The following is a 14658-nucleotide window of genomic DNA, read 5'->3' as shown; positions in this document are numbered from 1 at the left end:
TTAGTGCTTGTTTTCATGTGTATCTAATGCCGAATGAAAGAGCACAGTTAACGATTTGAGGTAGGCTACAACATTATCATTTATGTTTTCCTATAGGCAGAATAATACTAATTGCAGTGTTTTTTCAAAGGACATTTGTGTGACTTCTTGCCGAGCAGCATCCCCCTTGTATGCGTTTTTGAATGCGTTGAGTGGAGCTTGTTGTACAGCAGCCTTTAAACGTGTGCACTCCACTACACGGGTTATTAATAACTTCACTGTTTTTATTAACCATTGACACACATTTGTCATGACAGTGACAGCATGGAAAATAGATTCTAGACCAATATATCCCAGGTTTATGTTTATATTGACACTGAAAACAGAAGCTTGTTATCATGACACTGATAACTTAAAGTTATAAATTAACCAGACTGCAGGTCTCTTTTTATCAAGGATGCACGAGTTACACATATACATGTAAATATATTCTTTTTTTTTTTCTTTTTTGCGTTTGCATTGTGTCTTGCCACATTCGGTGAAATAGTTTCAGGAAATTGCTTCTTGTCTTGTTCTGACAAGACAGCCCTGTGATGCAGCTGCTCAATTCAGCCCACAGACGGAGAACAAAACGTTTTAGAGCATGTATCACTGCAGCCTGCAACACTATTTTCGGCAACTTCTTTTCAAAGCACGCTTGAACGAGAACATAATGTTGAAAGGAAGTAATTTCTAGTGATTTATTTGGTGTCTGCTTTTAGAGTGACATTACTATTTTGTTGTTCGCTTGTATATCATTTGTAAACAAAAGGCCTTTCACTTTTAACAGTGGATTAACTGGTTGTTATTAATTCTATCAGGCTTCTTTTGTGAGATCAGTGTGACTGTGACCTCCTTTAGCAATGAAAGTAGAAACACAGTAGAGGTGTGTGGTTTCATTAAAATCACTAGTGCATGTGTTGGCCTGCTCCGGCACTGCCCCCGCAGAGCAGTGACTGTGATTTAGTGCATGTGCAGTCTCGTCAAGTTAGGTTGATTTTACACACATCTCTGATCTTGTTCTCCTTATTTGTGACACTAAAAAGCATCACTCATACCTCAAATGCCCTCCCCATGCAGATTTTATACAAAGCATTTATGAAAAGACAAACATCCTAACAACATTAGACCATTATAAAAGCGCTACCTTTAAGAATGCTGTTTACTTTATCTCTTGTTCTAATGTTTTTCCTCTTTGTATTTTTTCACCTGTCATCATCTTAGGTCCACAGTTATGTTTTGTTAATCCTTTGAGGAATTTTGTTTTTCCAGACACCTTGCTGAATATGTCTTTATGCTCAAAGTCGTCCGCAGGAAGGATCGACATCTTGAGCATCTCCTTAAACTAAGCTGGTATGTCCTACAGCAGTGCTTAGTGCTGCTGGATACTTTTGATTTGAGCGGTGGCCGACTGGTTGTTTATCTCAATTACCCCAAAGCCATTCTTAAGAGTAGTGGACTGTTTCTGGAACCACGGCTAATATACATCCAGCTATTTACACTCTTAACAATAAAGTGCAATGAAAAGCAGGGGGTGCGGCTTCATGCAGTTAACTAGCTGTGACTACCAGAGTAATGGTAATAAAGACTGGAATTACAGATTGGTGATCCCTGCTGGACTCTCTTTGTAGATAACCAGGCAAGAACAGAAATTGAAATGGGTTTTTTCGCTAAAAGTCTTTTTGAAAATGTTGTTTCTTTGGTCTACACAAACTCATATTTGACCTTTAAATGCTTTGTAGTGCTATGCGTATTTGCAAACTTAGGTCTCTCTTTGCAAGTGAGACCTACCACCATGAGTAACCACTTTAACTTTACACACATTCATCTGATCCATAGTGTAAAAATAATCACAGCCTTGAAGCTGCACTGTGTGTAGATTTTCACCATTTTCTACTGCAGCAGTAAATACAACACAGCACGGTGGCTGACAAAATGTGTTTTGCACCTTTGGGTCTGATTCAGGGACGCTGAGACGAATAAGTGGAAAGCTCAACATAGACGTCACAGACTGCTTCATTTTTCTACAAACAACATCTGATTATCTGAAAATGATGTAATTATGACGTTTTTTCAACACAGTTGAAACACCAGTAGACTAGACTTGTAGATAATGAAAAAATATTATACTTCAGCTAAACCATGCCTTCAGTGTTAGTTGGTTGTCAGTCACATACAGTTGCAGTGAGGTCGCTGTATGTGTCGGTGGCCATCATCCTTTTTCCCTGCCTGCTGTCTCTCTATCTCTCACCGTTTTAATGACCCACCATCTAATCCTTATATGTGGGTCAAGCTAGAGAATTCTGAATCTAGGCAATGGATATCTGAGTTATTCCTTTTCTGGTTTTCTGTATAGTAGATATAAAACAAATATATATTTGCTGGCTTATTTCTGTAGATGGCATATTGGCTCATCTCTGGCTATTCTAGAGACTAGTATACCATGCTACTTGTTATGGGGTAGGTGGCACTCTCTTAGATTACATGTCCCTTTTTAAAATGCTTGGAGTGCCATTATCAAATACTTTTTCAATTTCACTCCTTAATAAATTTCTCTGAAACTTTTGTAGACAGATTCTTGTCTTGTTCCTTCATCTGTTACCTCCCCACTACTTCCTCCACTTCCCCTTACCAGATGATAACATGGCAGGTCATCAGTTGCAGTTAATGACAATGCAAAGTATGAAGCCGTTAAGCAGCTTATGGGGATGTTGCTTCACAAAACCAGGTTTTGTTAGAATCAGCAGCAACAGGAGCAGTGTCGAGATCCTTCGGGGCGATGACAGTTTGAAGTATTATGGATGCTGTCCACTGATCTATTTATTTATATTCTTGTACTGATTGTGTTTTACAGAATGAGAGTGACTTTGCAGTGGATACACTCTGAATGAATGATAGCTGATTCAAAGTTCAGCAATTAAAACACGGTAGTGGGTGGGAGATTAAACCTTAGCCATGTTTTTACTTTACAACACAGTCATCACAGTAGTTCAGTGGCACTTCACAAAATACTTCCTCTGCCCACAGGATCCAGAGCATGCTCTAAAGAAATGAAGTGATTTTGTTGCAGAGTTGTGTGTATTGTTCATATTCTGGACTGACAGCACAGAGGAAGTAACATGTTTTTCCTCTGATGGCTACTTTGCGTTAAAACCTGCTTTGCTGTGATGTACTGTATATTGTTAATGTAAATGTCATTCAAATTATTGTAATAGATTTTAGCCACATCTCACTGTTTTCTCAAAAGACTAGAGTTAGGAAGGTTTGGACAGCTCTTTTCCCTTAATAAATGATATTATCATGTAAAAACTGCATTTTGTGTACACTCTGGGTACCTTTGTGTAGTATTAAAATGAGTTTGATGATCAGAATCATTTAAGTGTGACAAATATGCAAATAATTGAAAAAGAAGATAAGGAAGGGAGCAAACCGTTTTCACAGCCCTGTAGATGTTTAAAAATCGTCGACTAGGAAAAAGGTTCATGCTAAAATGAACTAAAGTTATTTCTAATGTTGCGAAGTGTGAAAAATTTGCAATGTGGTTGTACCACACACACCTTCCCTTTATCTCTCTCTCTGTGTGCGTGTTTTGTAATTTTAGTATATGTTGTAACTTATTAGAATTGCTCCCCCAGCACAACACATGCCAGTATTGTGGTTTAGAGTTTTCACTGTGTTGTGACCCTCTAGAGTAATGTGCCAGTTCATTTAGATTGATTGTGCGTTGGACTGTTTGTATGCAGTGTCTTCAGTCTGCATGGCTGTCCCTATATGTCTATATATCTTTTAGCTTCTTGTATGTTATTGAAATAATCTTTGAGATTATTATCCATCAGGTTTGGATGGTAAATATATAAAATGGGTAGAGTTGAGTCGTATTTAAGGATGCTACTGCAGGTTTAGATAGCATATGCATCACGTGGTTTAACAGTAATATGTAGAACAGCTAAGCTGGACTCTACAAAGTTCTTATTTTATCTGAAAAGCTCTGAAATGATAAATATACTGATAATGCCTATGTGACTTGCTGTGCTCCAGACATCAAGGCAATAGCCAGTGTATATCACCTTATATAATAATTATGATCCACTGTTAAGGTCAAAGGTCATAGTTTGAGTGTGTTTCTCCTCAGCATCTTTTAGAGTCCTGTTCAAAATAAACGTTTTTAGTCCTGCGTCCTTTAAGATATTTAAGTATATATAAGTCCCTGTAGGAATATTGAGTAAATAAAACAGTTGTTGAGGCTAAAGTTGTTAACGGGTCAATTATATTTAGCTGCATTTGTACTGGTTGTGCCACGAGAACAGAGTGAGCGTTAACGTTTATTTTTAACGTGTGTGCTTTTCCTGCTAGAACAAGTCAAAATGTATACTGTGAACATTTTTAACAAATATTAATCATGCTGTTTTTTTATGACATCACAGTTTTATGCATTTGTTGCTTAGGAAATAGAGAGATCTTCTGTAAAACATTTTAATAGCTGCCACTACAGTAAAGGTCAGCACTGAAGGTTAGTGACAGTGATTGTGTTTGACTGACTGCTTGATGTTGAATAACAGATGTGCTGGAATCAGCCACAATTTCAGTATCACCTGTTGGTTTTCATATTTTGATAGACATTAGTTAAAGCTGGCTGTGATCGACATGTGTCAGAACACACAGTGCATCACAGCTTGCTGTGTATGAAGCTGTGTTAAAGCAGACCAGCCAGAGTGCCCTCCAGCTGGTATTAATCTTGTGGCTGTAGGTCTCTCGTTGAGGATGGAGGATTTGAAGTCATGAATTCATGTTAACATAAGACGGTTTTAGTCTAACTGAGATTTTCCAGCCTGTTGTGAATGTCTGGAATTGTAACAACATGAGACAGATTTAAAGAACCAGTGACTGATTCCTCTTTGCCCTCTTTTTTTAAACTAGCTGTCTATGATGTCCAGATCCTAGGCACATACTGAATCTTCCACCCATCATGGACTCCAAAAAGCCAGGCATGCTGCGGCAATTCCGCCAGAAGATGATGCCACACCTCCGACGAAGTAAGGCGAACCCGAGCAAGCCAGTCATTCATCTCGAATCCTCCATGGATCATCGGAGTTCCTCTGTTCCTGACATTAGGCAGGAGTACTGCCGTGTCTCCTCCAGCATCCAGCTTCAACAAACTCCCAGCTACAGCAACCCCTCCACACCGCTTCTCAAGCCAGCTAAGTGCCGAACAGGAGGTGGGAGTGGCCTGAACATGGGAATAGTTGGAAGTGGAGCTGGGAGGAGTGAGAACAGACTGATCGTGCCTGCAGACTGCAGAGACTGGGCTTCCTCTCAGGAATCATTCACCAGTCTTTGTGAGGACGAGAAGAGTTCTCTAGACACAAACTACAGACCTGCCAGAGGGATGGAGCCTGAGGAGCTTGCCCTGCCAGAGGTGATGACCATCTACAGCCCAGACCTTCCCACTGTGGAGGTTTCTGAGCACAGCTCACAGGTACAGAAACTTCAGACCAGGTCCTCAAACATAAGCAACAGTCTTGACCTGTTATATAATAAATGCTTCAGCATCTTGGTAACTATATATATATTTATATATATTATTTCCATTCTTAAATAGTAACATTAACAGTGAGCATGCCAGGAAAATAAGCTCATACAGTAGAGCATATCGCTTCCTTGTGACACACAGGTAAAAACATAATACACTGAAGTTTTTCTGTACGATGACGGGTGTGAGGTGTCAGGTGTATTTGCACAGGACGTACAAAGTTTAAATTGGAGGAGCTGCATCAAGTTAGTCATTCCAAAATCAATAGTATTTAGCAACACTAGGCAAACTCTGGCTGTATGTGTTTTTGTGCTGCCACATCATTGCCATACGTTTAACAATGACAATGGTGTGGGTATAAATGTGAGAGCTAAATTGACATAGTCACATTTAGAATTTATGTTTTTCAGTACTTTCATTGGTAACAATAAATCAATTAGACATCATTAGAATTTGCACACTTCACACTTTATCCTATCTACTGTAAGAACATTTAGCACAAAGAACATTTATCTTGTCTGTCAATAACGTATAAAATCAACAGCTATGTCATGGTCAGCAGCAGTTACATAGCTAAAGAGGGCCGGGGACTCATCAACATACTAGATGCTTATCATACCACATAAATTAGTGATCGTTACTACTTTAAAGGCTAACCTTCATATCAGTCATAGTGAGTTTTTTTTCTATGGACTAATTTAAGATTGACTAACAATTATGACATAATCTGTCATAATTGTGTTTGCTATCCAGACAGAAACAAGTTATATGACTTCTTATGTTTCAGCAAATATCATGTTCAGTGAATTACACTATGACCAAAAAGCAATTGTCCCCTATCCTCACCACCTACACCTACACAAGATTCAACCCAGTGCCTGTTAAAGCAGTTGTCTTTAGATTAAAAGCCTGCTTAAGTATAGCTTCCTTTGCTTTAGTAAAGAAAGCAATATTTCAAAGTGCACGTTTTTTTTAAGTAAAAAATAATGCTTATTTTTGCGACATTGTCCTTAACAGTGTCTGTTCTTAATTCCTTCAAATGTAAATATTTTTAGTCTAGCTTTCCTGTGTGTTGGTTGTAGATAAAAAATAAACCAAATGTGCTGCTGAACCAAAACGGCAAACTGTGAATGTTGTCTAAAGACTTTGCACCACACCCCTGATGGGCTTACAGAGAAGCTCTTAAGTGTTTTCTACACAATATCTTTCCATCACTTGGAACCTTTTTCACTAAATGAAGAGAAAGAACCTCCCTTCCTGTGTGATATATTAACATCTGCTTGATAGGCTGGTTTAGACAAAATTATTAGCAACTTTTGGATATACAGGTGTGAAATTTCTACAGACCTCAGAGCATGTGAGGGACGTTCCCATTCGCTTTAGCTGGATTTTCTCTTTGAATCAACAAACCAACTTACTAATGTGAAACTAAAATTGTGAAGATGAAAATGTGGAATTATACCTGCTAAACGCTGACATTGTGATCATCATAGCATGCTCACGTTAGCATGTGTCACCACTCGGCCAAATGGACCGTGCACAGGAACAGATTCTCTGTGAATGACACCAGCCTGCAGCTTGTAATGTTGTGTACTGTTATTTACTGCGACAGAAAAGAACTGAACACAGAAACACCACCACTGTGTAAATTAGTGGTCTACTTTGTATCAATGTGTGTGAATCACAGAAGAGTTACAAGCTTTGGTTTTAAGACCATCTTTAGTAAATATTTAACTGTGTATATTTCAGAATTACATTACGTTTTACCATACATTTACATTCTTGAAAACATAAGTCAGATTTGTAGTTACACTACTCTCAATTGAACAACAGAGCAGAACAAGAGAACGGAAAAGCAAATGAACATTTTTTTTCATTACTGTGCTCTGAACACTGTTCAGTCCCCAGGATACAGGAATTTTTAATAACTGCTCAAAGGATTTATCCCCAGTGGTAGAAATGCCCAAGAGACCGGGTCCCTGAACCTTTAGCTGCACAGCAGACTGAGACTTTCCCTTTTCATTACCTTTGTTTTTCCAAAATAGTTTCATATGTCAAAAGTATATATTTACATATTTTTTTGACATGTATTTGTCTTTATCTTTGCAGTATGATGATCAAGATTTAAACGATGACGTGTCAAAGGACGGGGACAGCCCAAATGTAAGTGCTGCTATTCAATTGGGAATTTGTTCATTCATGATGTGACTTATGTTGTTATCAATTATGGTGTCTACATGTAAATGTCTTAACTCACACATAGTACCATCAGGCCGAAAAAGGTGGTTTTAACCTCTGTGGTTAAAAGGACTCTGCACTGTGTTTTTTTTTTTTTTGTATGGATCTACAGCCTTGTGTTTTTGCTGACACACACTGATGTCAAAGTTTAATTCCAGATTATTGTGCTGTGTTCAGGACATGATGACACAGTAGGCTGTGTAGTGTTTATTGTGTCATCCTGGCTTTTTTGGCCTGTGAGGATTGGGACTCTTAGCCGGGTGATGTCAGGAGACCAGATTTCATTCACTGAAAGATGCTTGATTTGGTGGAGAGGCTTAGTAGTGAATTCAGTCATGGACTGTATCGAATCATAGACAACATGCAACAGCATAAAAATACCAGAAGCCAGTTCTGGTGATGTGATGCCAGTGATCACCATCCAACTTTTTAAAATAACTCACAATGTTAAGTGTGATATCCGTTTAAAGTAATGAATCAAATAGCATGATGGTAGACGGCAACCACTGGTGTGAGAGTAAAAGCAGCAGTAACATACAGGGCATACATGAGCATTTCTATAATCTAAAGTAGATGGTGTGGTGGATTGTTCAAGGAGAAACTTCAGTTTAGAATATTTATCTATCAGTTACAGGTCAGTTTAGCGCCATTGGTTTGTGCTCTTGTGAAATGCAAACATTTTGTCTTCATGGAGGTCAGAGAAACCTTGAAATTAAATGGGGAGATCAGCAGCTTATTAAAAGCAGCCAGGTGAAGGCCTGGTTTGCAAAATATAACATATTGAATAATTTGGACCAAACATTCCACATTGCTGGGTATACATTTCAGTACTGCAATGATACCAACCAAAGTAAGTTCATATTACCACGTATCCAAAGCTGTCATCATTCATCTTCTACACACTATGTACTGAATTGTATATTACATAGCTATTACTGTATATTCTATATTCTATAGATCTGTCATTACTGGTATGAATAAAAAAAATAATGATCAATTACTGTGTGTGTGTGTGTGTGTGTGTGTGTGTGTGTGTGTGTGTGTGTGTGTGTGTGTGTGTGTGTGTGTGTGTGTGTGTGTGTGTGTGTGTGTGTGTGTGTGTGTGTGTGTGTGTGTGTGTGTGTGTGTGTCTTTTCAATGTAAGATGGGGAGTGAGACACTGAGTGTGTTAGAGAACATCAGGGATACTCCAAGGTCTTTCCTGCTCACCATCAGCCTAAAGGAAGGACGCAACCTGGTCATCAGGGACCGCTGTGGTAAGAGCCTCATCTTGGCATCTGTTAGTACAAGTGTTACGCCACCCTTAACACTATCAACAACCACTGTATTAGCGCTTTAGCCTGTGTGTATAATGATGACGTAATGATGAGGTGACACATGATGCTACAGGACAACGGGAGCATCCAAAAACGGACTCACATAGTGTAGGGAGATGTGAAAACACATTCTGACTTTGATAATCTGCAAACAACACAAAATCAACAGGCACCTCAGCAGTTGTTGTGTAAAATGATACTTTAATGGTTTAAACAAGGAAACCAGGCTGCAGGAGCAAATAATACTTAAATATGCACAACAGCAAATGTAAATTTAGTTGTGGTAATCCACTCATTATCATACTCATGGTTTTATAGTTTGGCACCTATGTCATTATTCTTCCTATATGTCATGTGTGTAAATACCACAGTGAGTAAGTGCCACTGCAGTTATCCATTTACTGTTCCATTTGGTTTATGTTGCAACGGTCGGTTGAATTTGTTGAACTCTTTTGCATTTATGATTCATCTCTATAGTATGCTGTCACTGCTGAAACAACACAACGCTAAAGACGTATCCGCGCTCATTTGTTTAACTAAACTCAGGAGACGTTAACAGTGTGTGCGTGTGCACGTGTTTCCAGTGGAGTGGGACATTCGAATCTACCAGAAAACATCTCTGTGTCCTCTGCTAGTGTGGATTTTCTGCTTTTTCCCAGTCTCAGTTTGTGTGATTAACCTTGGCTTGTTAATCATGGCCACAGATATCTGCTTGATCACACACTGTTATTGACTCCAGGGACACCAACGACTGCCAAGTGTCAGGTTAGCCGTGAAGCTCTTACAGCAGCTGAGGTCGGGTTCCACATAGCATATTAGAAGCTGCCCGAGCCACACCCGGGGATCAGTACACCAGGCTTTTCACTCTGGACATGTACAGTTACTTCAGACAGTGTTCAGACCCTTCACCTTGTATTAACAATAAAAAGTTCTCATTTCTAAATGTATTCATAACTTAAATTACACTCTTTGCTGAAGCCTCTTTGGAAGTAAGAATTATCTCTGTTGACCTGCTTTTGGACATTTTGTCCCATTCTTTCTGAATGTGAGGTGTCTGTTAAAAACCCTCTTCAGGTCTCTCCAGAAATGTCCAATGGGGTTTAAGTCTGGGCTCTACCTGGGCCACTCATGAGATGTGAACTGAAGCCACTCCCAACATTGACTTAAGGCTCAAAGATAAACTGTTGCTCAGTCTCAAGTCTTGTTCACTCTTGTGCAGATACTCTTGAAGGACCTCTGATTTTTACCTGTATTTGTCTTTCCCTCACTTCTGACCAGTCTCTCTGTTCCTGCTGCAGAGAAACCCCCAACATAGGAAGATGCTTTCACCACCAGACTTCAGCATAGACATGGCATTAGCCAGATGTGTCTGGTGTTTACCAGGCACAGTACTTGGTCTCTATTAGACCAGAGAATCTTTCTCCTTCAAATGGCATTTGGCAAAGTCCGTGCAGGCTGTCATGCCTTTCCTTAATTATTTTATTTTGTTCAAGAGTGTACTGAATGTAGCCACTCTAACAAGGCCTTTGGTTCATGGAGTACTGCTGCAAAGGACTCCAGAGGCTCTGTTAGAAAGACTGTTGAGTTCATGGTCTCCTCTCGGACTAAGGCCTTTATTGTCCAGGTACTCAGAGTAGGTCAAACCTACTAAACCTAAACCTAGGAAAGGGTTTGAATACTTTCATTAATAGTCATTAATAGTCGATTTTATCTTCTCTCTTTTATCGATTTGTATTTACACAACCATGTTCTGGGTAAAGATAATGCAGAAAATAAAGGGCAGGACAGTTTGACTTCACCACATTATTGTTATGACCACCATCTTTTCAAAGCAGTGACCAACTATTTTATTTTTCTGTTTCTGTGTAGCCTGCTGCCCTCAGCTGGTTGACAGGCACAAAGGCTAAAAGTCACAGACTCTACTTCCTTTATTCTGAAGTGAAGTTGATTTGACAAAACAGCAACAAATGTAAAAACATTTTCATAAAAGCTCCTAATAAAGTAGTTTTTCAGTCTTGGTACTATCACATTTAAGTGTTGCTCTGTCTCTTTGTGAAATAATGATATCAAAACTTGATTGGCTATTCATTCAGGAAATTGTGGTAGCATTGGTCGGGTAGGAAAAAAAAACCCACATCCTGCATACAGACACATAAGAGATACCTCATAACAGTGAACGGGCCAGTTGTCTTTTTTACTGGAAACAACTGCACTTCCCTGTACGTTCAGAAACAAGAGTAAAAGACTATGTAGCAACTTAGAATTTTGAAATCAGAATTAGGGCGATTTGACTGGTGTTTGAGACACAATGAGAAGTAAACACGTTTCTGTCACTATAAATTCAGACTAACCCAATGCTTAACAGCTTAGAAGGAATATTTTGTGACTATAAAACAAAACATTTTGTTTTACTTTGTTACAGTAAAGTGAAACGACAACAAACATTTGGAGTGTGTCTAGGCTAACAATTTGACCAAATCTCTTAATTTCAGTCCTATAAACTGAGTTTATAAAATCCTTAAGAGTTATTTTCAGGCTAAATTAACAGCCCACACTCCATATTATCCACTAGCAGTAACTATTGACATGCATTATTATGTGTCCTAATGAGTACCAGCACCATGTACCAGTCTGATCAGAAACGTGGACAGCAGCAATCCTGTCAGTAAATAATCCAAAATGCATTGTGTAATGTTGTGTTTTGTTTTAAGGTACCAGTGACCCTTATGTGAAATTTAAATTGGACGGGAAAACATTCTACAAGAGCAAAGTTGTCTATAAAAACCTCAACCCCATTTGGAATGAGACCTTTTCAATACCTGTGAAGGATCTGAGTCAGAAACTGCACATCAAGGTAACTTCATTATCATTCTTACTCAGTTAAATACACTGTTCTGCTACTTTTACAATACGACTCTAGATAATGGTCAGTGTTGACATTTTGGCAGGTTGTTACAAATGTTGCAATGCACGGTGCTTTGGGGAATTCCAGTGTTTGCATCTCAAGTTGTGCAGCAGGGGAGTCATGCACAAGAGTCTAATTAGCATTCTCAAACAATTTTGGACCAACTGGAAACTGCTGTATAGCCGCTCATTAGGACTAGCTTAGTGTCTGTTCTTCTGTTTGAGATAAGTCAACACATTAATTAAAATTCTTTGGAACCCTTCATGGTTAGAGCATGTTAGTGCATGTTTTCTACCTTGCCGAGTTTTATCTGTGAATCATATTTGCAAAGAAGCAACAAAACAGCTTTGATTAAATATGAGGTTCCACAAAGAGTAGTACTCACTGTTACAGTAACTGTACCCATGGTACTCACTGTATCTTGTCTCATTGCTTGACGTTGCATACTGTAGGTGTACGACCGGGACTTAACAACTGATGACTTCATGGGCTCAGCCAGTGTCTTACTGAGTGATCTGGACTTTGACAAGTGAGTATCTCTCTCAAGTGAGTGTAGTGTGTGCTGGAGGCATTTGGAGTGCGCACTGTTGTGTGCACCCTATAAACTGAAACTGGGTCGCATACTGACAGTGATATTTGAAAAAGTCTGGCTTTATCAACCAACAGACAGTCGACACTAGACGTGTTCTAGGATAATCCTGAACATCTGTATCTGGGTTGGCGTGGACACATTCTAATATTTGGACCAGTATCGGCTAAATAAAAGCTGATCAAAATCTGATCCTTTCTGTTCTCCATCACAGCAGGAAGAATCTGACCTTGTGTTTCATATTGAGCCTTAAACCTTCTTCAGTTTACAGAAACACAAATTAATTTACCATTTGAAAAGTAGAGCACTGTATTTTTGCAATAAGCTATTATCTCCATTAACTGACCCTGTCTAATTTCTCAGTCATCCTCACTTGTAGCTATTTGCTAGTTGCTCTCTAACTATAAAGTGTGCAGCTGCATTTTCAGTGTATTGTGATTATGAATGAATCCAGTGGTTTCTATTTGTTTTATTACTCCCTATAATAATAATCCCCTTTGTCTACTTGCAACCCCTTGCCACCGATGGAATTATGTCTATGTGTGATGAAGATTTTAAACAATGAAGTCAAACTCAAAGAAAGAAAAACATAATTTTAAGCTGAACATTTTGTTCAACAACATAACATGAAAAAGAAAGTCTGTTCTTTTTTCCTCTCGTGATTTTTTTCACTACTCTTACTATAAACTGGTTACCTTTTGAAAACAATGTGCCTACTTCTGCAACCCACGTTAACCACACAACTCTCATTTACACCAGTGCAGCTGTACAGTAACCAGTAGTGGAAGACTGCTGGTTAATTTCGTCTCTCCTGTATGATATTGTGCCTCTCAGTGAAACTATATCATCTTGTGTTCTGGTCTAACTAAACACTGCCTCCCTCTGGTCTGTTTAACTTTAAATAAACTTCTTCTGCTTTTTTGATTCAGAGCCAATGAGCTGTCCTTGTCGTTGGATGACCCAAACAGCCTGGAGGAGGATATGGGCACTGTGCTGCTCAACATGAGTCTGTCACACAGAGATGGAGATAACAAGAGAAGCCATGTATGGCAAGCTCCCCTTTTGTGTGTTGTTGTGTATTGGTATTAATTACATCTTTGTGTTTTTACCAAGTCTTTCTGTCTATGTCCTACTAACCAAAGTGTAATTTTTATTTTGCACCTAACATGCACACTCCTGTTGGCAGCGATGGCCCCAAAAACGAAAACGAAGTATTAGGGTAAGACTGGATGGAGGGAACACACTGAATAGACATTAAGTTATTAACTTTTGTTACTACACCAATGATGTAGACAGTAAACTGTAGTTGAAATGTAGAAAGATAAATGCAGAGCCTCCACTCAGGTCAGGCCTCCTTCAGTTACATTAGAAATGTTAAACTGATACCATAATGAGGCTGATCTGACATCTAGTACTGACAGTTTCTATTGGTGCTGTTTCTGTTTTGTTTTGCCAGCTACCTGTACTTTAAGTTATTTTTTCACAAGAGGGCAGCAAATCACTACATTTTTCACAATAAAGCAGCAGTACTGTTGTTGTGGCAAATTGCATCTCATAAATGTACATAATGTTTTTATTAATTCTGAGATTGACCATTAAAGCTCATTAGCGGTCAGTCGTTACTTGATAAGACATAGATACTTAGTGTGTAAAGTATTTTTTTAAGGTATTCATTGAGCCGCCACAATACACAACTTCCATTTGTTGTGTGTTTTAAGTCATTCTTCAACACACCACTGCTGAACTTAGCCATAGTCTTTGAAGAGAAGATAATGGATATAGTGCTAAAATAAATTATAATAAATTATTTTTTATTATGGGAAAAGTTATTGGTCATAAACTGAGTAAATGAGGCTGGAGCAGCAAAACCAGTGAGTGTATCGAATGTTATAGTATTGAGAGGTGGACTAACACATTCATGGTTGAGGTATTTTCATGAATATTGGTTATGATAACTAAAACAATATTTCTGGTCTTATACATTGAATAAGTCTGACTTCTCACTGAAGAGATGTTTCACGCAGGGAGCAGCTGCTGTATGTGCACGCTTTTATCATGCCAT

At 38.7% G+C, this 14658-nt stretch overlaps 1 protein-coding gene across 3 annotated transcripts in view; it reads left to right on the top strand.

The window, feature by feature from the left end:
• LOC113174196 (multiple C2 and transmembrane domain-containing protein 2-like) overlaps positions 1-14658 on the top strand; it is a 30074-nt gene that overhangs the window by 522 nt on the left and 14894 nt on the right. The window contains exons 2-8 of one of the 3 annotated variants that reach the window (XM_026377967.1): positions 4953-5494; positions 7658-7711; positions 8931-9042; positions 11814-11956; positions 12460-12536; positions 13526-13640; positions 13783-13815. In XM_026377967.1, coding sequence (XP_026233752.1) covers positions 4985-5494; positions 7658-7711; positions 8931-9042; positions 11814-11956; positions 12460-12536; positions 13526-13640; positions 13783-13815 — 1044 coding nt within the window. In that variant the 5' untranslated portion in view covers positions 4953-4984. Of the gene's footprint in view, positions 1-4935; positions 5495-7657; positions 7712-8930; positions 9043-11813; positions 11957-12459; positions 12537-13525; positions 13641-13782; positions 13816-14658 lie in introns of all 3 variants that reach the window. The other 2 variants (XM_026377966.1, XM_026377968.1) reach the window with 2 other exon arrangements.

The sequence above is a fragment of the Anabas testudineus genome, chromosome 3 (assembly GCF_900324465.2).
Source record: "Anabas testudineus chromosome 3, fAnaTes1.2, whole genome shotgun sequence".
NCBI classification, from domain to species: Eukaryota; Metazoa; Chordata; class Actinopteri; order Anabantiformes; family Anabantidae; genus Anabas; species Anabas testudineus.
Note: the sequence above shows the minus strand (reverse complement) of the source record. Positions and strands in the feature narration are given on the sequence as shown.